Below are 23,896 nucleotides of genomic sequence, written 5' to 3'. Positions count from 1 at the left end.
CATTTCGAAATGGAATTTAATGAAATCCCCCTTTTTTAATAATACCGGATTAATCCCTCGCAAATCTGTTTCAGTATCTAACCCTTCTCAGATGCGATTTTTCTACCACCTTCTAAGCCGGAAACGAAAGGATCACATCTTGTAAGGATACCATACCAACCAGACAAATGGGGAATCTAAGATGTATTCGGAAGAATGAATTCTTATGAATAAATGATGACGGCCAGAGTTTCGACGGCAACTTCGAAATATTTTTATAATAAATATTGACTTGGTCTATTTATAATGAAGTTTCAGTTAGAAGTTTAGACGCTTGTTGGGGTGTGAACGTAATATTGATTTGTTGATATCGAACAGAATGGAAAGAAGTTTTATAAGAATTTATAAGAGTTATCAAGCAAAAGATTTCCAGGAACTGTTAGACGCAAGTAATCAATTATTCAGAGCCAAAATGATTAAATTGTTTGCTCCACCACAAGGTGCCTGGAAATTCTCAGACTGAACTGAGTTTGCAAGTAGATACCGCAACATTAATCCTTATTGGTATGTCCATAAGCTGTCCACTGGCCGGAAAATTTACATTACCATGAGATATTCAGTTAGATTTCTAAATATATCTCCAAGAAATTAACCCTAATTCAACAAAATTCATCCATAAATTAAACTTTACATCCATATAAACACTTAAAACACAATTAAATCTTTTATCTGAAAGTGATGCAGGCTTTAGTTTCCATAAATATAATAAGTGTTTGCATACGAAATTCAAGCTAGAGAAGCTTTTGATAAGTACGGTGTATGTATATCGTAAATCTGGGTTTGAATTTAATCCGGGAATTCCCCGAAACTTTGTAAGGAAACTTTAGAATTAATCTTCTTCCCAAAGTCCCTAGCAAGTATGTACTTCAAGGTCGACGCGAAGTTAGACCAATTAAATGTAGCTATTAGGATTCCATGTGGTAAAGTTTTGGAACGTTTTCCTCACAGTGGCTGCTTATGGGGGAAATTATGTATCTTTATTATGATTATAAAGCAAATGAGTTATTCAAATTGTTTGCTTTAATGAACAGTATCGATAGAGAATAAATGGACTCTTTTGAAGTTGGTTTCTGCCCTAAAAGGCTGAACAAATTTAAATATTTAAAATTTGCCCACCCTCGATATAAATACGTAATATCGTTGCACTACTTTTGTATCTTACCCCTAATATTATAGCTAGAATTGCATCTATTTAAGTGAAGTAACTATGATATATCTATCTGGGTGTAGAACTTCCTATCACAATCTGCGTGTAACTGTGCGGTGTTTCCAGCGATTACTTATTTGAAATAATAAAAATATTGTTCCCTTCATTAGCCCCGAAATATCACCTTTTCGTGGCAATCGGTCCAGATGCGAATAAATCGGGCTTGACCGACAGACAGACAGACCTGTGAGGAATGGCCCGATCTCCCATCAGGTGCGATTGAGGCACACCTATTTATGTGCTCATGCACTTTTCCTTTCTGACAGTGCATGGGCTACTGTTTGCTCATCTCTGGTGCTCGAACGAAAATGGCAATGGGAAAAAAACTCAGAACATAAAACCACAATGGAAGACATGAGAAGGAGGATACTTACGGTGCAGGGGCTCGGAATCCCAGTACCGGCGGCTTTTGGGAGTGATCAAAAGGCCTCCCGGTCGTCGATATACCTCAACCGCAGTGCCTCGGTGGTGGACAACTTGACCACTGTGGCATCTAATACTACAAGTGTTTTAGATTTGGAAGAGGAGGTGTTCAAGCCAAATAGAACACCAGTAACAAAATCGAAGAAGTATAAATTGAAAGCAGATCACTGGACGACAAAAGGAGCAACAGCAGGAGGCACTCCAGGTCCAGGAAAAGAACCCATTCAGAAGAAGTTCGTCAACTTTGAGTCTCCACCAATGCCAAACATCAAAAAAGATAAAACAAAGTGAAGGTGAATGAATACCAAATGTGGAGGACTATTTAAAGGTAGTAATCCGCTTAGTACTCATGGAGAACAAAGCCCTGATGTGGAATTACCCTTTATAAAGCTGGGTGCAAAAATAGTTGAGCTGTCTGAATTTATCAAGGACAAGCACTGCGTACACCAAGCCATAAAAAATATGGTGAGAGCTATTAGAATGCTCTACAACAAATCGCAGCAGATGGAACGAAATTTCAAGGGCAAGTCGAAATCTGCTGCCCCAACGGTATCACAGGCGACCCACGTGATACCTAATCGTATTGCAATCAATCTGCCACCAAACAAGAGAGTGCGGGAAAAAGATGTGAATCCTCTGGGAAATCAGCAGGGGTTTAAGAGGAAAAAGACCATACAAATAATTCCAAAAAAACGGAACTAAATGCAATGAAGAGAGAAAGCAGCTCCCCCAAGTGCAAGCTTCGGGAATCGAATCGGCAAAATTCAAGGAAAGTGAAAACGGCGAAGAAAAAGGCAAAAGTGCGAATTCGCCCCAGCAATGTAAGTCTGTCTTACGCAGAGATACTAAAAAAGGTCAAAGCTGACCCCGACCTAAAAGATCTAGGCCGAAATGTCAGCAAGATTCGAAGGACCCAGAGGGGTGACCTCATGTTTGAGCTGAAAAAATCCAGCTTGATGACTCCCGAACTCAAGTTAAGAATTCACTTGGGGAGAATAATTTCAAGCTGGTTTCAAAAGAGTTGGTTGGGGATCCATTTTTCGAGAGTAACCTTATTTCGTTTTTTGCCAAATCGCCCCAGGAAGTGTGCTTAGAGTTGAAGTTGCCGCCAAAAATTAGGTACGTCTTGGCCCAGGGTGGTGAGTTGCATTTGATGTGGACTGCAGATATTAATTTGCTGACTAACATATGGCTACCGCAATTGATGTCGTTCCGGATAATATTATATTCAGTAAAATTGGCACTGTGCCTCCTTTTTAATCCTGTCTCTGAAAGACAGTAGAAGTCCGCTTTCAGAGAATCTGCCAACTCTTGTGCGGTGGCACGTTAGGCGTATGAGATCAAGGACGCGAAGTTAAATGTGACAATTTAAATTGCATAGACTCATTATAAGTTGGACAGCAGCGAATTGTGGCTATTCGTTAGTTTGAGCCGGAAGAAGCGTTTCGATCAAGCTTTTGAAGGCCAGTTTGTTGCCTTGTGGAACTTGAGGGGCTGCAGCTCTAGGAAGAGTATTCCGAGCTACTTCAGCTGCTGCTTCGTTATTATTACCGGCATTCTCCTTTCGAGAAATGCCAAGCGCTGTTTCAATTCAATAATTCCCTGTTGGCAATCCAATTGCTTAGCCATGGCCGTCCTTTCAAGCTTTAATTTCTCGAATCTTTCGAGGAGGCTCGCGCTGATGCCCTTTTGTTTCGATGGGTTTGTGTTTTCTTCTTCGTCTGATGATAACTCCCCCGGGAGTATCATCTTACACCTCTTGACGGACATCCTCTCCCGAAGCCCGTACCTGGTGTTGGACGCCGATCTGAAGTTGTAAAGTAGTTTTTTCTTCAATTGATTCCTTTTTTTAATTACCTTGTTGGGCGAAACAATGTCCAACTATTATCGGTGCCACTGTCCAGAAGAGATACTTCTTTATATTGTTTGCTTAGCAGGGCTCGACAAGCTTCCGCTGACCTTTATTCGCTTCGAGAATTCAGAGCGCTCTGTGTTTATGGCTTGTCACGTGGGATAGGGAAACATACAAGAAAATCATCTCCGCACCATCGGCATACCAATACATTAACCACAAAAGCCATTCCATGCCCACTAGACACTTGATTTCCTTCTCCTGTATTCAGTCTTCCTGTATGGGAGACAGGTGTCGCGGCCTTCTTTCTGACGCCCAGAGCTGTTATTTGCTGTCCGCTTCCCCATTTGGACAGTGTTTCGTCTTACTACTTTCCCAGAAGCTACCTATATTACAACTGCTGCAATTTCGTGCTACACACAAAGAAAAGGCTGTCCCCGAATACACCAATTTGGAAGATAATGTTAGCCGCATTAGACAGTCCTAGAAAAGAGAGCTTATTTTGCAGATCAAGAAATCCAAGGGTTTAATCGCAGACAAATTCTTGAAACAAATCGGAAAGTCCTTAGGACAGAAAACCGGCAAAAGGCTAACAGGATGGAGATTAGTCCGCAAGAATATACATAAGATCACTATGAAGGAGAAGATTCGAACTATTCAACTAGAAAATTCAGCGGTGAACATGGTGAGGAAAGGTTCTCGAGAAAGTCACCTTAATTAATGAGCCATATCGAAATTATGCTGGTAGAATTTGGGTAAAGAACGAAACAGTTCGAGCGGGGCATTGGCTTCCGGAAAATAATAAAGGAGTATTAGGGGATGGATTCGCCCGAGCCAAAGTGGAAGGAATATATACATGTAGCTGTTATCCTCCAGCTAGCACTCCACTTCCCGAATATGAGTGCTCCGGTTCTGGGTGCGAGAGGGCATCGGCTGAAAATCAAGGCACTTTCACGTATGGCACGTTTTGAGCGAGGCAACCGGACAACAAATGTGACAAAACGTGTTTTATTCGAAAGATCCGCGAAACTAGACATGCTACGGGCAGATGTCGGGAACTCATACCGTTTCAGGGGAAGAGGTTTGGGTTCTACAGTGGGTTATGCATACGTGAGTGCTACTTTACCAAAAAAGGTTGCTTGGCAAGTCAATGAGAGCTATATTCATAGTGACTACGAGGTAATATGAATGGAGAACGAAGTCGAAAAAGAGCCTTCGCAGAATGCCGGGTAAATTGACCAGCTTCAGCCCGACATATCCCTATATGGTACGGCCAGAGAAAAAATTACTCAAAACAAAATATGGGTAACGGAAGAATGCGATTCTCATATACCCAGAAAGTGACTGCCTCTCAGTAAGTAACCCAACCTGGTGGAACAGCGAAATCGTAACTCTCTCTCGAATATTTCCAGGGAAGAGGCTTTACCAGAGGCTTAGGGGAAAGCCAGGTAGCGACAACGAGAATAGACGCCCAGGTAATTGCGAGGCGACTTAAAAGAGGCTATTTGCAAAAGTAAAAGGTTGGATATCGAATCCAACCCGGTTGCCGGTTGGATATCGAATAATGGGGAAGACCCATCGTTCAAAATGGCAACGGCCCGTCGAAACGCCAGGATCTATTTCACCATGCCCGCTCTACGATGATTGCAATAAGCACGGCGGTGAAACTGGCGGAAGACATGCTGAGTTCTAGTAGCTGCTGTGGTGTGTCCGCGCTGGATGTCAGAAACGGAATCAACTTCCTGAACTCTCTGGTACGAGATAGATGAGGGTTAAAAAGAATACATCGTCACAGGAGGGGTATCACAGGCCTCGATACTAGGTTCCCTGATGCGGAATCTCATATATAATGGAGTGATTGATCTTCCCATCCCAAAGAAAACCACGATTGTCGGCTTTACCCAAAACCTGCCTGCAAAACACCCTGAGAATGTGGAGATCTACTCGACCAAGGCAGTGAAAGCGGTAAATATCTGGCTAGAAGAGGCCGGGTCGACCCTGGCGTCTAAAAAATTGAAAGCTGCCTTAAAAATGAACCGTAGAAAGAAGAACAGAACAAAGCACCTATTTATGTCAAAGGACAGCTAGTTTTATCGCGGCATTTTGTAATGACAAAAATGTGATTTTTATGATGAAACGGCCATCCTAAGTGACCGAAGGTGGCCAAGAAGGGAGAGCTATCATAAAACCTAAAAAGAAACGAAAGAAAGGTCGTCCCTTCCTTCTCGGATTCCAAGCGAGAAGATTTAATTTTCGATTACTTGGAAAACAGTAAAACAATAATTGGACAATAATATGCGTCACTATTGCAGCAGTTATCTAAAAAATAAAGCCTCTTATTTGAAAGGAGAAATAATCCTCTGACATTAAAACAATGCATAAGGTCACAGCTGTGTAGCGTCAATAATCAAACGTATCAATTTGACTTCTAGTGACTTTTTTTATTTTCAAACTTAAAGAGTCGTTCAAGGATAATGACGATGTTATCATCACCAAACCAAATGCTTATTTTGAGAACCTTCCAGAAAATAGAAACAAAAAAACTTAAAATATTTGGTTTTCCTTGCCTGGGCCAAACCAAATATCGATGTCTAGCTATAGTGAGGATTACTCAACATCAACATTTTCATAAATAGTAGCAGTTGAACTGTGGGAGAAGAAATGAAAGAAGAGTCTTCCAGTTCCTTCCTTTTTTCGACGCCGGTACTCCGATTCCTTGGCCCTCTGCTACTCCTTCAATGCTTCAAATCGATTTCCGCCTGCCGCCAGGGCTTCTCGCTACTGGCAAGAAGCACTCTCGGTAGGCACTCTCCTGAACCAGAGAGAGTACCTACCGTTGCAGTCGCCTCGTAACTTTCCGTTCTTTTCTTGATCGTCGTGGGAGCGTACGTAGTACATACCTCCGCTGCTAAGGGTCATGCTTAGAAAAAGTCCTGGTACTGCTTAAGAGTGACTACTCTCTGGCTGGTGTTTGCTGGGTTTGATCCACTGCTTCCTTCAACTCATCCCGCGACAACTAAGCGCATGATGTTTTCGTACCGTCTGTGCACCCGGAAGCCGGAAAGGCTTCTAAGGCCCCTCTGGGAAACCATAGGGGGGATTATTTCTTTGGTATGTGAATGCCTTTAAGCACAGAGAGATTATAGCTTGATTATAGCTTCTATAGCCCGGGACTGATCCCAGCCAATTCGATTCCTATCTAAGGTAAATAACCTTTGTTATAAACATCTTGATAAGAGGAGAAATAAAATCAAAATTGCATCTTTCAAATGGAATAGCTTTTATTCATAAGCTAGAAAAGCAAAATTTAATTAATTTATAATTAAAATTAAGCTTATACTATGGAGACTTCACCACTGTTATCCAAGAAACGCCCAGCAAGGAGGAAGCAAAGTGATGGCAACGACTAAAATAAAAAGCAAGAGGCAGATCGACAAACATAAAGTATAATCGTTGGCGCAACAATCCAATTGGATCAATGCCTTAAAGTGTGTTACAGCACTTCATCCAAGACCGTAACGGTACACTACGGGATTACAGTACCCAATAGGGGGCAATGTGGTCAGCATTGCGCACGCCCGAGATTATTATTATATTATGATTTGACTCATCGCGCCTAAAAACGGGAAAAATTGTACCAACTGGTCCTCCAGGTTGGGGGTTGGGCAGGGCTGACAACCCTATACGGAAAACAGCTTGTTACGAAACCACAACAGGAGCCTCGGATAGGACGGACTTTAAAACGACGGACCCGGCAACGACAACGGATCAACGATTTGCGCATTTTCTCATGGAATGTGCGCTCCCTTTACAGAGATGAAGCTGATGAGCAGCTAGCCGATACCCTGTCCCAATATAGGGCTGATGTAACAGCGTTGCAAGAGATGCGATGGACAGGGACCGGTTTCCTGGAGAAGAGCCACTACACCATATATTATAGCGGTCATCCAGTAAACCATGTGCTCGGAGTAGGTTTCTTAGTCAGCCAAAAAATGAAACCTGCCGTTATCGGCTTTGAAAGCATAAGCGAACGGCTATGCACTCTGCGCTTGCGAGGCAAGTTTAGAAATATAAGCCTCATAAACGTTCACGCCCCTACAGAGGAGACTGCAGAGTCGGCGAAGGATACCTTCTACGAGGCAGTAGAACGAACCCCCGAAGCCTGTCCCAGATATGATATCAAAATCATACTTGGGGATTTTATCAGCCAAGTAGGGAAGGAGCCCGTATTCAGGCGATACGTTGGCTCCCATAGCTTACACGAAAAAACAAATGATAACGGACTGCGGATTATTCAATTAGCAGGGTCACACAAAGTGGTTGTTGGAAGTACCTGGTTTGCACGGAAAGCGGTCCACAAACATACGTGGGCCTCTCCAGACAGGGACACTTTCAACCAAATTGACCACGTGTTGATCGAACGCCGCCACCTCTCAGCCTTGATGAATGTCAGAACATATAGGGGGGCCAATATAGTCTCGGATCACTATCTCGTTGGCATGGTGCTCCGAGCTCGAATGACAATACCACCTAGAATCCCCTCTGACAATCAGGTGAGAGTGAACACTGAAGCCATCCACAACACAACCCTCCGCGACACCTTTAAGAGGGAAATGGATGCTGCAATAACCGCAGTCAACAGAGGACCTGGAGATGAAGCATCAACAAATGATCTTCACAATCACCTGAAGAACGTTATCATGGATACGGCCACAAACATACTTGACCCCAGCCGCAAAAGGAGTCGGAACGGCTGGTTTGACGATGAATGTAAGCTAGCAACGGAACGGAAGAATGCCGCAAACCGAGTAATGTTGCATTCTCAAAGAACGCGGGCACGCGCAGGGACTTATCACGAACTCCGTCGAGCGGAGAAGCGACTCCACAGACGGAAAAAGGAAGCCTGGGAGAACCAACAAGTGTGCGAACTAGAAAAGTACAGGGAGCAACCGCAATAGGCGCGCAAGTTTTACCAACAAGTCAGCAGGATGAAGCCTTATACACCTCGATGCTCATCCTGCCGAGACAAAAAGGGAAATCTGATTTCCGACAGAATGGGCATATTAGAGCGATGAGTTGAGTACTTTGATGAGCTACTGAACAACGAGAATATCGGCGAGTTGGAGGTCCCGCCAACTGAAGACGACGGACAAATAATGCCACCACCAAGTTTAGGAGAAACTGTCCGTGCAATTCATCGGCTAAAAAATCATAAGTCGCCAGGAGCCGATGGAATTACAGCCGAATTGGTTAAATATGGAGGCGACCAGTTACACCAAGTGGTTCATCAACTTGTGCTCAAGGTATGGGACAACGAATCAATGCCTGACGATTGGCAACGAGGCATTATCTGTCTCATACATAAAAAGGGAGATATCACACAGTGCAGCAATTATAGAGGTATCACGTTGCTGAGTACCATCTATAAGATATTCTCCATTATCTTGCTAGGCCGGATAGCCCCATACGCTCAGAACATCATTGGCCCATACCAAAGAGGCTTCACTCCAGGCAAATCAGCAACAGATCAGATTTTCTCTGTGCGGCAAGCGATGGAAAAACTGTTGGAATATGGACAACAGTTGCACCATCTCCTCATTGACTTTAAAGCGGCCTATGATAGCATAGCCAGGGTTAAACTGTACACGGCCATGAGAGAATTCGGTATCCCGACGAAATTAATAAGACTGACTAGGCTGACCCTGACCAATGTGCGAGGCCAGATAAAAGCAGCAGGATCACTCTCAAGACCATCCGACATCAACAACGGTCCACGACAAGGGGATGCGCTATCATGCGTCCTCTTTAACCTGGCCCTCGAGAAAGTGATCCGTAATGCTGAGGTAAATGCAAGAGGCAGAATCCTCTTCAAGTCCACCCAACTACTGGCCTATGCTGACAATATCGACATCATGGGAAGAACCACCCGAGATGTACAAACTGTCTTCATCCAGAGCGAGCAGGTGGTAATCGGCGCGAGATCTTAGGCTGCACATCAATGAAGGCCAGACAAAATATATGGTGGCAACGTCAGCACTGAAGACGAGCCAACCAACAACATCAAACCGCACTGGTCAAACGCGAAGAAGAATAAGGATAGGAGAATACAACTTTGAGACCGTTGACAATTTCTCCTATCTCGGGTTGAAAATCGCAACTGATAACAGCTACGATGATTAAATCCGCGCACGGTTGTTGTCAGCCAACAGAGCCTATTTCAGCTTAAAAAGACTGTTTGACCATAGGGTCAAAGCTCTTACTGTACAAGACTATGATCTTGCCAGTCCCCATGTATTCCTTGGAAACTTGGGTTCTTAGCAAGAAAAATTACGAACTCTTGGCCGTCTTCGAGAGAAGAATCCTCCGAAGAATTTTTGGCACCCTCATGAGGATGGACGATTCCGTAGCCTACACAATGACGAAACCTATGAGCGATACCATAACCCTCCAGTTGTGGACTAAATCCGGCTCAATAGGTTACGGTGGGCGGGTCACTTAATCCGTATGGATGAGGATGATCCCACCCGGAAAGTCTATAAGGGCAATACCTATGGTAGAAAAAGAAGACGAGGCAGACCCTGCTTAAGATGGATCGATGGCGTAGGTCAGGACGCCAGACAGCTTTTAGGGATATCGAATTGGTGGACCTCGGCGCAAAACCGGGATGTTTGGAGTTCCTTATTAAGGCAGGCCTAGACCGGATACCGGTTGTTGCGCCGTTGATGATGATGATGATGATTTGACTCAGGTACTCATTCACAGTTGAGTCGACTGGTATCCGACGTCAAATCATCCTTAAATACATTATTTTTGCCGACATCAAGATTCAGATTTTGGCCGAGATATTCCTTCATTATTTGTTTATTGTCAACAGTCACCTGTGTGGAGCGAACGTGTGGAACGTAAAGTTCCCACGGAACCCACAGCCCACCACGTCTGTTGCGCCTAACGTGCCCCATTTCGATTTATTATTTTGATTATAACATAAGGACTTATTTCATGATCCTCATATTTACGTTATCGCTTATTATCAATTTTGTGTAAATTTTTGCAGTAAGCTCTCTCTCTTCACCTTCCTAGTAATGTATCTATCAACTTGCTTTGCAAAATATTCCATCAAATAATTTCTCATCTTCACATAATTTATCCCTAAATAGAAACGTACCCAAAGTGGTCTTCCTCGGATAAACTTGGCTTCCTCAGTAGCACATGAATTTAGTTATATGTACATACATATGAAGGTAAAGCTTAAAGATCCTTTTGAAGGTATCAAGAAGTACGTTGAACCCATAAAGCAACGACATCATAACTTTTTACCTTTCATTGTTAATATCTATTCATTCTTTGCGAATCCAGATGTCCGTAAACTCAAATATGATGTAATAGGATTAGTTTTAATTTCCAAGGATACATCCTATTCCTATGTACCACCCAGCAAAGCAACTAGAGGTTATTTGAGTGTGACTTCAAAAGAGGGAAAGTCAAAGGCCCAACGGCCATGGCATGTGGAACTCCTGATCCCTTCGTTTAACATATGAATGACTTTTAGGCATAAATATTATACATATTTGCGGATATGGATTTGCAGATATTAACATGAAAATGGCCAATGATTCGATTTTTTAGGTTAATTCGTCAGAGTCGATATTTATTAGTTCTGATGGTTGAAGTACATACGTCTGTTCCTACTGACAGGGTAAAGAGCCCTTATCTCTTGAAATAAAATCATATGTATCTATAGTTTGTATCTAACAACAAAATTAAATTTCTTCCCTTTATTGGTTCCAGCGATGGTGGTCCGATTTATTACGCGACGTTTTATTGGTGAATACGACCCGAATCTAGAAAAAGTCTACACTTTCAACACCGTCATCGACAACGAACTTGTGCCCTTCGAAATCCTGGATGCTGCCGGGCAACCGAACGTAAGTGCTTCCTTGCTCTTCCCACTTTAAAGCCCTAAATCCTTGAGAATTTCCTAACAAAATATTCCCTTTGTATATTTGTTGTCTTTATTGGCATTCACAACGTGAAATCCAGGAGAGCGAAAACATTGGACTTGAAGCGAATATTCGTTGGGCCGACGCTTTCATCCTGATGTACTCCGTCACGGACAAATGTAGCTTTGATGAATGTAACCGTTTGAAGTTTTTAATTAACTACAATAAACGACGACGTAAATTGGGTTCGAATAGTAAGGTAAGACGTAGGAGCTAATATAGTAATCATTTCATTTTGAGTAAAATTTTACGTCGTCGATTCTTTGAAATTGCGAAGAACGAGATGTTTTCGTCTATTAGGGGTTGCTTTTCAAGGCGATAGAAACTGGTAACTAACAGCAAACACATTTTCCCTAAGAGATCGAAGGCTTTCATGACGCGATTAGATAAGTAAATCAACTGTTATTTATTGCACTGAAGTTTGTGGATAGCACGAGATTACTGGTACAGTTTCCATTTTCTCATTTTTCATTTCATTTATTTTCAAAAAATAGTGTCTTACTTCTAATTTTACTTACAAGTTGCTTAGAATTAGCTTAGCCAGCTTAGAGTTATCACAATGAGTGGCTATACATTCTTTGGCCTACCAGACTTCCCTATATGTAACTTTATTATGTAAAAAAAATCTATAATTTTTCATCGATCCTTGTCTTTTTTATTTTTATAAAACATGGTCAAAGGGCGAAACGTGGGTTGGTACTCACGATGGAGCGTAAAACCTGGGAAACGCCTGCTGAACCAACACCCACAGCTCTACTACCAAACCCTATCTCCACCTCCATATGGTGAACGCTGGGAGCTCTTTCTTAAAGAAAAGCTGCAGACGGAGAAGGATGATGGCGAGTCTCCCGCGCCTAAAAACGGGACAAATTGTACCAACTGGTCCTCCCAGGTTGGTGGTTGGGTAGAGCTGACACACGGAAAACCGAAGTTACGAAGCCACAACAGGAGCCTCGTCCTGCATGGATATTACAACGACGAACCGGGCAACGAAAAAGGAATAACGATTTGCGCATTTCCTAAAGGAACGTGTACAGAGATCGAGCTGCCAAGGAGCTATCCGATACGCCGCCCACATATAGGGTTGATGTAAATCGTTAAAGGAGATGCGTTGGACAGGGACCCGTTTCCTCGAGAAAAGTCGTTACACCATATATTATAGCAGCCATCCGGCGTAGACTGCATAGTCGGGGAAGGATATTTTCTATCAGGCAGTAGAACAAACCCTCGAAGCCCATCCTAGATATGATATCAAAATCATACTTGGAGATTTCAACAGTCAAGTAGGGATGGAGTCCGTATTCAGGCTATACGTTGGCTCCTTTAGCTTACATCAAAATACAAATAATAGATGGGACCACTTTCAACCAAATTGACCACGTGCTGATGCAACGTCGCCACCTCTCAGACTTGATGAATGTCAGAACATATAGGGTGGCCAATATAGACTCGGATCACTATCTCGTTGGCATGGTGCTCCGAACTCGAATAACAACACCACCCAGAATCCCCTCTCACAGTCAGCTAAGAGTTAACACTGAAGCCATCAACAACACAGCCCTCCGCAATACCTATAAGAGGGAAATGGATGCCGCAATAACCGCAGTCAACAGAGATCCTGGAGATGAAGCATCAACAAACGATCTTCATAATCACTGAAGAACGTTATCATAAATATGGCCATAAAGATACGTGGCCCCAGCCGCGCAAAGAGTCGGAACGGCTGGTTTGACGATGAATGTAAGCTAGCAACGGAACGGAAGAATACCGCATATCGAGTAATGTGGCGTTGCAGAGACTTATCACGAACTCCGTCGAGCGGAGCAGCGACTTCACAGGCGGAAAAAGGAAGCCTGGGAGAACCAACAGGTCTGTGAACTCGAAAAGTACGGGGAGCAACAGCACCGAGTGCGAAAATTTAACCAACAAGTCAGCAGGATGAATGCTTATACACCTCAATGTTCATCCTGCCGAGACAAAGAGGGAAATCTGATTTCCGACAAAATGGACATATTGGAGCGATGGATTGAGTACTTTGATGAACTACTGAACAACCAGAATATCGGCTAGTTGGAGGTCCCGCCAACTGAAAACGACGGACAAATACTGCCACCACCAAGTATAGAAGAAACAATCCGTGCAATTCATCGGTTCAAAAATCATAAGTCACCAGGACCCGATGGAATCACAGCCGAATTGGTTAAATATGAAGGTGACCAATTACACCAAGTGGTTTATCAACTTGTGCTCAAGGTGTGGGACAATGCCTGACGACTGGCAAAGAGGCATTATCTGTCACATACCAAAAAAGGGAGATATCACACCGTACAGCAATTATATGAGTACCATCCATAAGATATTTTCCACTATCTTGCTACGGCGGATAGCCCCATACGCCCTGAACATCATTGGCCCATACCAAAGAGGCTTCACTCCAGGAAAATCAGTAACAGATCAGATTTTCTCTCTGCGGCAAGCGATGGAAAAACTGTTGGAATATGGACAATAGTTACACCATCTATTCATCCACTTTAAGGCCGCCTATGGTAGCAAAGTCAGGGTAAAACTGTACACGGTCATGAGAAAATTCGGTATCCCAACGAAATTGATAAGACTGACTAGGCTAACCCTGACCAATGTGCGAGGCCAGATAAAAGCAGCAGGATCTCTCTTAAGACCATTCGACATCAATAACGGTCTACAACCAGGGGATGCCCTATCATGCGTCCTCTTTAACCTGGCCCTTGAGAAAGTCATTCGTGATGCTAAGGTAAATGCAAGAGGTACGATCCTCTTTAAGTGCACCCAACTACTGGCTTATGCTGACGATATCGACATCATGGGAAGAACCACCCGAGACGTACAAACTGCCTTCATCCAGATCGAGCAGGCGGCAATGGGCGCGAAATCTTGGGCTGGCCATCAATGAAGGGAAGACAAAATATATGGTGGCAACGTCAGGACAAAAAAACCAACCAACCAGCAACATCAAACCACGCTGGTCAAACGGGAAAAATAAAGGCAGGAGACTACAACTTTGAGACCGTTGATAATATCTCCTATCTAGGGTCGAAAATTAGAACCAATGACAGCTACGATGATGAAATCCGCGCACGGTTATTGTCAGCCAACAGAGCCTATTTCAGCTGACAAGAACTGTTTTGCTCGAAACATCTCACCATAGGGTCAAAGCTCTTGCTGTACAAGACAATGATCTTGCCAGTCCTCATGTATTCCTCGGAGACTTGGATTCTTAGGAAGAAAAATTGCGAAGTCTTGGTCGCGTTCGAGAGAAGAATCCTCTGAGGAGCTTTTGGCCCTCTACATGAAGGTGGACGATTCCGTAGCTTACATAACGACCAAACCTATGAGCAATACCACGACCGTCTGGTTGTGGATAAAATTCGGCTCAATAGGTTACGGTGGGCGGGTCACTTAATTCGTATGGATGAGGATGATCCAGCCCGGAAAGTTTATAAGGACAAAGGGAAAAGAAGACGAGGCAGACTCTGCCTGAAATGGAGCGATGGGGTAGGTCAGGACGCCATACAGCTTTTAGAGATATCGAAGTGGTGGACCTCGGCTCAAAACCGGGATGTTTGGAGTTCCTTATTAAGGCAGGCCTAGACGGGATACCGGTGGTTGCGCCGTTGATAATGATGAATAGTGAGTTTCACATGATTGTTATATCCTAGGAATTCATTGAAATTGATTCCTAGATATTTGATCGATTTCGACCCTCTTACTATAGTATTCCCGATTTCCAGTTTCAGGCGTTTAGCCTTCCTGTGGATGGATCTAGATCCCAAGTATCTAGATTTCCTCCTAAAAACGCAAACTTGTGTCTTGGCTGAATTAATTTTAATACCCCAGCTATGGTAGTAGTAGCAGAGGTCAACCTAGTAATCCTCTATATCGCTAACTGCCTTGTCTGATCGAAAATTGGAGGAGCTGACGAGTGTGTCGTCTGCATATTGCAAAAGTTCTGTACCAACCTCAGGGGAGGGGACATCAGCAGTGAAAATGTTGTACAAAGTGGGACCAGAAATGGATCCCCGCGGCATTCCAGAAGTTACCGGCAAGAGATCGGAAATCTCATTTCCAACGCTGAAGTAAAAATGTCTATCTTCCAGGTCTGATCGTCGGGATTGGGATTGATTAGTTTGTAGATTGAACCGTTTACCCACACGGAATCAAAGGCCTTTTCTAAGACTAGAGCGCAAGCTACCGTAGGTTTATTTTTGACGTTAAGTTCGCTACCCACAGTATCGTGGAGGTAGCTCAGGGTGTGCTGTGTTCCGTGTTTAGCACGGAAACCGAACTGATGGTCTGGAATAATCTTATTGAGATTGCAGTGTTGGACTAGCCCAACGATCCATGCTCTTTCAAAAAGTTTCCTAAAGTTAGATAAAAATGAAACGGGTCCGCAGGAGGCACCTCTTTTCCGAATGGCTATAATTTCGGCTATTTTCCAGGTGGATGGGAAATAGCCATTATTAATGCAGTTATTAAAAACCGCAACTATGAACTCAATGGAGGCTACCGGAAGGTTTTTTAAGACGAAATTCATAATTCCGTCTGGACCTGCTGACTTCTTACCGTTAAGCTTATGGATAATAGCTGTGAGTTGTGATAAACTCAGAAATTCGCTCGAATCAGTAGGCTTGTGGGAAGGGTTCTTGGTAGAAAAACACGTAATTCTATAGCAGTTCCTGGAAGTGAATTCTCTGACTACTAAGTCAACAGTTTCAGTGAGAGCCGTTCTGTTGCTAGGAGGGTGTTGCGTTGAGCTGCCACTCAAATAATTCTGTAAATGATTTTGCTTTACCAGCATCACTGCAGACTCGTACGTTAACCTGTTGATATTTTGGAACATATCAGCGCTAGGTTTAATGTCTGCAAGTTTGGGGGTCAATTTCTTGCTACGGAAAGTCGCCACCATACCACAGTTTAGCGTACTGAGACAGTTAATCCGGGAGAGTAATGCTTTATATTCTGAATTGATTTTGTTTCCCGTGTTCGTGAAATTTGCGCTTGAGATTGCGCCTCCAAATCTGCCTAACTTTCAAGTGGAGCATTATCTCATGTGGAAGAGAATTGAACTCAAACTCATCGACTTTTATCAACTGAGAGTTCCTGCGTGTAGCAGTGTCAATAGCGTCAGACGCCAAGTAAATAGCCTCGTCGATGTCTTTGTCCGACAAATTGCGATTATTTGTGAGCTTTTTCAAGTTGAGTTTTGGTGCTAACTCAGCCCTGAATTTATCGCAGTCAGTGTGGGCGAAAGACCTAATTGTCGTCATTACTCTCTTTTTCAGAGAAAATAGTCAGGACAGTTTGAGATTGGCCGCGAAATAGTCAGGCATACCTGTTGTGTGATACCATACCTGCGTATGATATTACTTGAAAGCTTTGCTTCATTTCGATAGACAGAAGAAAGTAGTCTATTATAGATTGACTACCGGACCTTGGCGGAGAATTCGGCAAGACCATTACGAGATTGGTTGGCGAGAAAGGGTCGTGGATCCATTTTAGCAGGATTTTCCCATTACAGTTAATGGCCGTGTCGCCCCAGTGAGTGTGCCTGGAGTTGAAGTCGCCTCCAAAGACAAGGTAATTAGGTTTCAACTGGAGATCGCTGAAGACTTTTAAGTCATGGCCCAGTTCCTTATTTTTAGATTGGCACCTAATGAGGAGACTATAAGAATGCGTTTACTATCTGCCGTTTTAATGAACGCCGCCGCAGCGGAACAAGTTAGCATAGACAACTTCCTCGAATTCATAATCTTTTTTGATTATTAGCCGATGCTGTTCTCGTCCCGGATGGTATTATATCCGGTGAAGTTATGCCTGCTTTTAAGATGAGTCTCCAAAACACAATAAATGTCTGACACTTCGGACGTGTGATACAAGGGGCGCGGAGTTAAAAGTAACGATATTTGACTCCATAGACTAAGGATGAGTTTGATGGCGGCGAATTGCCGTTGCTCGTTCATGGTGGCTGAAGCAAGAACTCCAACCAATTCACGGAACCCAGCAAGTTGGTCGTCTACCTTACGCACCGGTGTACAATTGTACAATTTTGAGCTACGTGCCCTAAATTCTGACAGTTGAAACATTGTATCTGTTCCAATGGCTTTATTTTTTCTAAGGTAACCTTCTGGTACAGTATGTATTTCACCAAGAGGGCTCGAAGGCCACTATGAAAAGTCCCGATTGAGACTTAATTCTGAGTGTAGGATTCTCCTTATGGATAGCTTTGTCCTGTTCTGTCAGGAAGTTAGCCACTGATCGGATTTTTAGCTCCGGAGCTCTGTTGTGACTTGAGCTCAGCAAGAATTTCCGCAGCATCGGTTTCCTGATGTAGTCCTCGAATAATAAGAGACTGCGTTCTCAGGGATAGAGAGGTACTAGTTGTGGCGCTGAAGCCTTGCTTTTTGATAAGCGCAAAGATTTTGCCGTGATCCTCGATGGAGTCGGTGAAAATGAGGGTCTTATCCACCCTCGTATTCTTTAGCGTTGTTTTTACCCCTTTTGCCTTAAATGACCTTACCAACAAAGGGACGTTTAATGAGTATCCAGTAATTACGGCTATTTTCGGTTTTTTGGGTTTCTGGGCGGGGATTGGGGTGATATTGGCCTGGGGAGTGCTTCCAGTATCCTTAATACTTTTTGCACTAGCCTTAGTTTTTCTTGGTTTTCACCTGGTGACAAAGTTGAACTGGTCCTCGTCCCCCGATGTTGTTGTTTCTACTAATAAGGCTTCGGCGAAAGCAGATGCACATCCCACGATGTCCTCCACTTCAATCGGTTGTCCGGTTTTTTGTTGCAGGTTTTCCTTTTCCGGCCGTTTTTGTCTTTCCGCACGGAACTCCGCACGGAGTTCCGTAATCTCCTCCTTCAACATATTGATGATTTCGAGCAAGTCTGCTCGAGTCTCGTCTCCGGGGCTCGGGCCCCCCTCTTCGTCAGGGGCCCCCGATCTTCCTCCTCTTGGCGGACATCTCCTTGCTTTCCTCTGCTGCTGTTACCTACAGTCCTCTTGGCTGGGGGTGTAATTTCCACCTGTGGAGAAAAGAAAACAATATAAAAATTTATGCTTTCCGCTCGACTAACGTCGGTCGGCAAAATAGATCTTGAAAAGAAAATTTTTTGTTCTGCTCGTCCGTCTCAGCTGCCTGCCGACCGAAGTCGGTTCAAGATGTTCCAGATATTGAAGAATCATTTCCTTGCTGCTTGCCACGTCCAATCGTGACCGCTGTCGGGACGATACAATTTCCTATTTTCAAAATGAGTGAATGCCGACGTACATAAATACCCTAATCGCGTATACACGAAAATAACATAATACGTACAAGGAATTGCGAATTTCATCTGCACATTCAAAAAGATTTCAGCAACGGGTGATAATTGAGATAGGAAGGAAGTATTGAAAGTTGGTATTTACTGGAAAATATTCTCACTCAGTTGATGTGCTCCCCAAATTCCAAAGAAAGCTTTTTGTGATAATTCTAAAAAATGCTACTTGATACCTTTTTTAATCATCTGAAAGCTACTGAAAGTATAAGAACCCCAAGTAGGGCTTATATATAATAGTATAACATACAAGTCACAAAAGCCAACGGATTCCCATGAAACGAGGATTACAGTTTAAAAATCACGTACTGAAAACCCCATTAAGTTTATCTAAAACTTGTACTACGCACATAAATATAATCTTGGATCAGATATCAGATTTTTCCCATAACATAATGAAGGGCAAATACTCAATTATTAGGAGGAGCCTAGGATACCATTCTGGAGGGTTATGGAAAAGTCCTGAAAAATATGTTAAAAATCGATTTGGGGGTACATTTGTTGTAATCCCATGGATATGATTTCACTTTTATACGTGCATAGATACAAATATTACGCATAGAGTCAACCATTAGTGTACGTAGATATTGTAAGTCGTAATTTTTTATCCGTGAACCCATTTAAGAAGATTTGAATGTGCTCGTACTTTATTCACCAAATTATCGATGTACAGCTTAATTGAAACTCATTCAGCGAAATTGGTTAAATCTTTTATGCGTCTGGAAGTATGTATCTTCCTAAGAGTTTGTATTTCCGCTTAGTCCCTAGCAAAATTGTACTCAATGATGAATGAGGGTGAAATTAAAATTCTCTCTTTAAAATGTTGATAGGTTCACAATAATAGGATCAATACGGATAAATGAGAATTTGCGAGATAATGGATTCAAATATTGATTATAAAAGAAAACGTACAAGCGGAATTTATGTTATTAGGCTGAAATTACGTAGATACATAAATATTACAAAAAGCTTAATTGCCTCACTAGAGGTTGTAGACTTTACTTTCATAGATTATGCTATCGATTTATTTTACGAATTTAATAGCAGTCGACTATGACAGTCCTTAAGATAAGTAGCTTTTTCTGCGTTTCATGTATTCATACAAATTCATTCATCCTTAATTATAGCCGATAATAGGATCGTTACGACTAGCACAATATAAACTAACAAATGGGGCAGTATTTACACCGCTAGTTTTCCACGTAAAGTTAAGACCGCGCATGTTCAGCGGAAGAACCCGGGACGTAATTTCGCCAATTGGGTTACCGGGCGAACCTGACGCCTCGCGGGCGCTTGTTTGGAGTGTCCCCGTTTCAGTTTTCAGCATCGAAGAGGAGACCCATTTGAGCCCGCCCCAAATGTCGAGTTTGAAGGAGTGCTCCCGTCGCTCCAGGACTTTAAAGAGGCCTTCGTGTGGAGCGGGGTCTGAGGAATCCCTAATGAGAACCTGCGAACATGTCTCAAAGTCCCTGGGGGCACATGATTGCACCATAATTTCAGTCAGAGCTATTGCTTCTGGCCACCCCATAAACCTATCGATGATTGTGTGGCAATACTTGTATCCATGCGAGTATCGCAAAGGGCCAATTATGTCGAGGCGGATAGTGTGGAAGCGCTTGGTCGACCGACAGAAGATGCCTACTTCCTTTTTTACGTACTTGTTGACCTCACACTTCTAGTACGCGATGCATTGTTTGGCCCAAGAGTTTACGTCCTTGTTCATGGACGGCCAGAAATATTTTCCAGTGACTAAGCGGTTCAGTGCGCAAGATAGTGTACTGAGTGGAATACTTTCTTGCGAAAATCCGCGTAACCGGAATAAATAGTTTGGGTTCCTCGTCTGAGGCGTCGCAGAGTAAGTAGGAATATGAACCGTAGATGGGAAACTCCTCGAGCTTGTATTTGGAGTTTGCTCTCAGGCTCTGAAGCTTTACGTCGTCTTTCTGCGCCATCGGCAGTATAATCCACCACCGCGGAGACTGTGACCTCCACGATTAGTGACGAAGCGTGCGCAACGCCGATGTCTTTTCCAAACACGTGTTGGAAGTAAACTGGCTGATGAAGCTTAGTTGCGAAGGCTGATGAAGCTTAGTTGGCGAGGGGATGCTTTGTCGGGCTTTCATTTAAGCGCGAGAGTAAGGGGCTTGTGGGCCGTAAGCACGGTGAAAGGCGTGCTCTAAAAGGAGAAGCGGAAGTATTTAATGGAGAGTTATGACGCGAGTAGCTCACGATCGTAGGCGCTGTAGTTACGTTGAATTATGTTGAGTTGTTTCGAAAAGAAGCTCAACAGTTGCCAGGTTTGGTCCACCAGTTGATGAAGAGCGGCGCCTACTGCTGTGTCTGAGGCATCGACAAACACGGCTAGGGGTGTATCTGGTCCAGGAAATGTCAGCAGTGTGGCATCAACAAACTGTTGTTTGGCAGTTTCAAACGGCCGGACGGCCTCAGTATACCAAGCAAGCTCGCAGGAGTCTTTAATTTTGAGCCCAGACAAGTAAGCATTGAGGATCGCTTGGTGATGATCGGCATTAGGCAGGAAACGGCGATAGAAGTTGACCATGCCCTTAACCGTGGTGACAGCGAAAAGTTTTTGATCGCTCCAGTCTTGTCTGCGTCTGAATTCCGTCAGCGGTGATCATGTGGCCGAGAAATTTCACTTGCATCTGTAAGAATTTGCATTTGTCAACGTTTAGAACGACCCCGGCCAAGGACACGTTAAAAAATGGATTCGAGATGGTTCAAATTCTCAGATTAGGAAGAAGAGGCGGCCAAACCATCATCCATGTAGACAAAACAAAAGTTGAAGTTTCGTAGGACAGAGTAGATGAATCTCTGAAATGTCTGCGCAGCATTGCACAAGCCAAATGTCATTTTGGTGAATTCGAAGAGTCCGAAAGGTGTGTAGGTAACCATTTAAAGGGAGCAAAAGGGATTTGGTGATACGTCTTGGCCAGATCCAAGGTTGTCAAAACACGGTAGTTTGTCAGTGAATATACGAAATCATGGATAAGTGGAATTGTAATCATAAAATTATGAGACGACGTGGTACTTCGCTTTAGATAGCCGCCGCCGTGGCTCCCAGCGAGCCTACCTTTTTTAGTGTACTGAAATTGCATTCGATGGTACATTTAGTCGCTTATGCTCCAAATGGTGGTACCAGCCGATGAGGATCCCGGCGTGAGACTACTCGTACGCCCTTTTCGGGAAGCAGACCGTGACTGCAATCGAAATCTCCCTCCCATCCCCCCTATCCCCATCGCCGAAAGTTTGTAAACAGCGTCCGCAAGTGTCGTCACCATTTGCTTCAGATCCCCAACTTCCAAACGAGTGTCTCTAGAGATTTCCGCGACCACGGGGCGTGCGTACACCTGGTGTACTTTGTTGCCCGAGGCGGACAGCGCCTCCAGTGACCCCGAATCCGCGCAGACCAAGATAGCGTGGGTACTATCCGGCAGCCGCTGCAACCAGAGCGTTTTCAAAAGCTCTGAGCCAACCTTATCTCCACGCAGCTGCCTCATTTCAAGAAGCAGCTGGTTGGCGTTACGGTCGCCCAGCGTCAACTAGTCCAGGAAGTGATTTAGCCGGCATATAAGCAGCTCCTTTAGCCTGCCGTAGGAGCTGTCCTCTAACACATCCACGACTAATCCAATGGTCTCCCCGTCGAGGAAACGAAAAACTACGCACAAACAGCATTCCCAAGTCAGTTTGGAGTGGCGTCTTTGCCCCGAGTGTGGAATGCATTTTGTGTGTTAGTGACGGCGCGTATAATTTATTTCTCCCGGGGTCGCCTATTTAGGAGTTATTTAATTCACTGGCAAATTGTTTGTCACTTTTATTATGAAAGTTTATTTTTCTTATATATTTTCGTTTATGTGTTTGGATGGCTTAAGTGGTTAGAACATTGGACTATCGTAGCAGAAGGTCGCGGTTCAAACCTTATCGGTGCCAGCGAGATTTATTATCGTTACTGGATGTCGGATACCAGTCGACTCAGCTGTGAATGAGTACCTGAGTCGAATCAGGGTAATAATCCCGGGCGAGCCCAATGCTGACCACATTGTCTCCTACAGTGTACTGTAGTATACCGTCACGGTCTTGAATGAAGTACTCTAACACACCTCAAGGCCCTGATCTAATATAGATTGTTACACCAACGATTATTATTATATTATATATTTTGACTTGGTTTTGTTTTAGGAGTTATTTAATTCACTGATAAATTTCCAAATATAATTTTTTTGTGTTTTGACAAAAGTGGCCGGCGTCCGTACACTCCGAAAGTCAGGGAAAGAAGAAGGCGAAAACGCATGCGCCAGCCTCATGCCAGGTCGGCGGCAGTTGATTGCGTCTGGTGGAGGTAATCTCACTGCCGGCAATGCAGTCGGTGGTGCTTGCCTCCAATGTGCCGTACGATTTGTAACGTTCACGTCTCTGATTCCCCCTCCTTCGTCTATTCGGTAAATGCCGTTGTAGAAGTTATTGGCAGGTAGGATTGACTCTGTAGTCCCTTCGGAAATGCCGCAGTTCCATTGTGGAGAAGGGCTTCGAAAAATGCTGTAATTTACTCTTATGTGAATCCAAGACCATCATTCTTCTTCGCTCTCAAAATGGAGATGATGCTCTACAGTTCCCTGATATGATTGAATTTCAATCCATTGAGAAAAAATTCGAGCTCCATATGGTGACAATCCATAAGCACCTTCAGACTCTTTTGGTCCAGTTCCAATACCAAACTGAAACCCGCCACGTTTGTAGATTGGGCTTTCCTTCCATTCATGAACTTTACCCTCCAGTGTCTGAAGTCCATGCCGGGGTTCTTTTCGCCTGACATGTAGATGATGTCACCTGCCTTCCTTTCTCTCAGTTCACAACAATGAACTTGGGTCAACCACCAGAACTCAAACCCGAAATTAACTGCTAGAGCCACTTTAAGGCAGCCTCATCAGTTCTCTCGAAATGGAGAAGCCTATCGCGAAAACCTTGATTGTTAAATCTTGACTTCGTTCAAGGCTCTAGTAT

General features: G+C 43.6%; 1 protein-coding gene across 3 annotated transcripts in view; it reads left to right on the top strand.

Annotated features, from left to right (window-relative positions):
* The window catches only part of LOC119646583 (ras-like protein), a 199,604-nt gene that overhangs the window by 159,816 nt on the left and 15,892 nt on the right, over positions 1–23,896 (top strand). For all 3 annotated transcript variants that reach the window (XM_038047077.1, XM_038047076.1, XM_038047075.1), the window contains 2 exons: positions 11,310–11,446; positions 11,562–11,720. In XM_038047077.1, coding sequence (XP_037903005.1) covers positions 11,310–11,446; positions 11,562–11,720 — 296 coding nt within the window. The remainder of the gene's footprint in view (positions 1–11,309; positions 11,447–11,561; positions 11,721–23,896) is intronic.

Source organism: Hermetia illucens, chromosome 1 (assembly GCF_905115235.1).
Source record: "Hermetia illucens chromosome 1, iHerIll2.2.curated.20191125, whole genome shotgun sequence".
NCBI lineage: Eukaryota > Metazoa > Arthropoda > Insecta > Diptera > Stratiomyidae > Hermetia > Hermetia illucens.
This window is presented reverse-complemented; position numbering and strand designations above follow the sequence as displayed.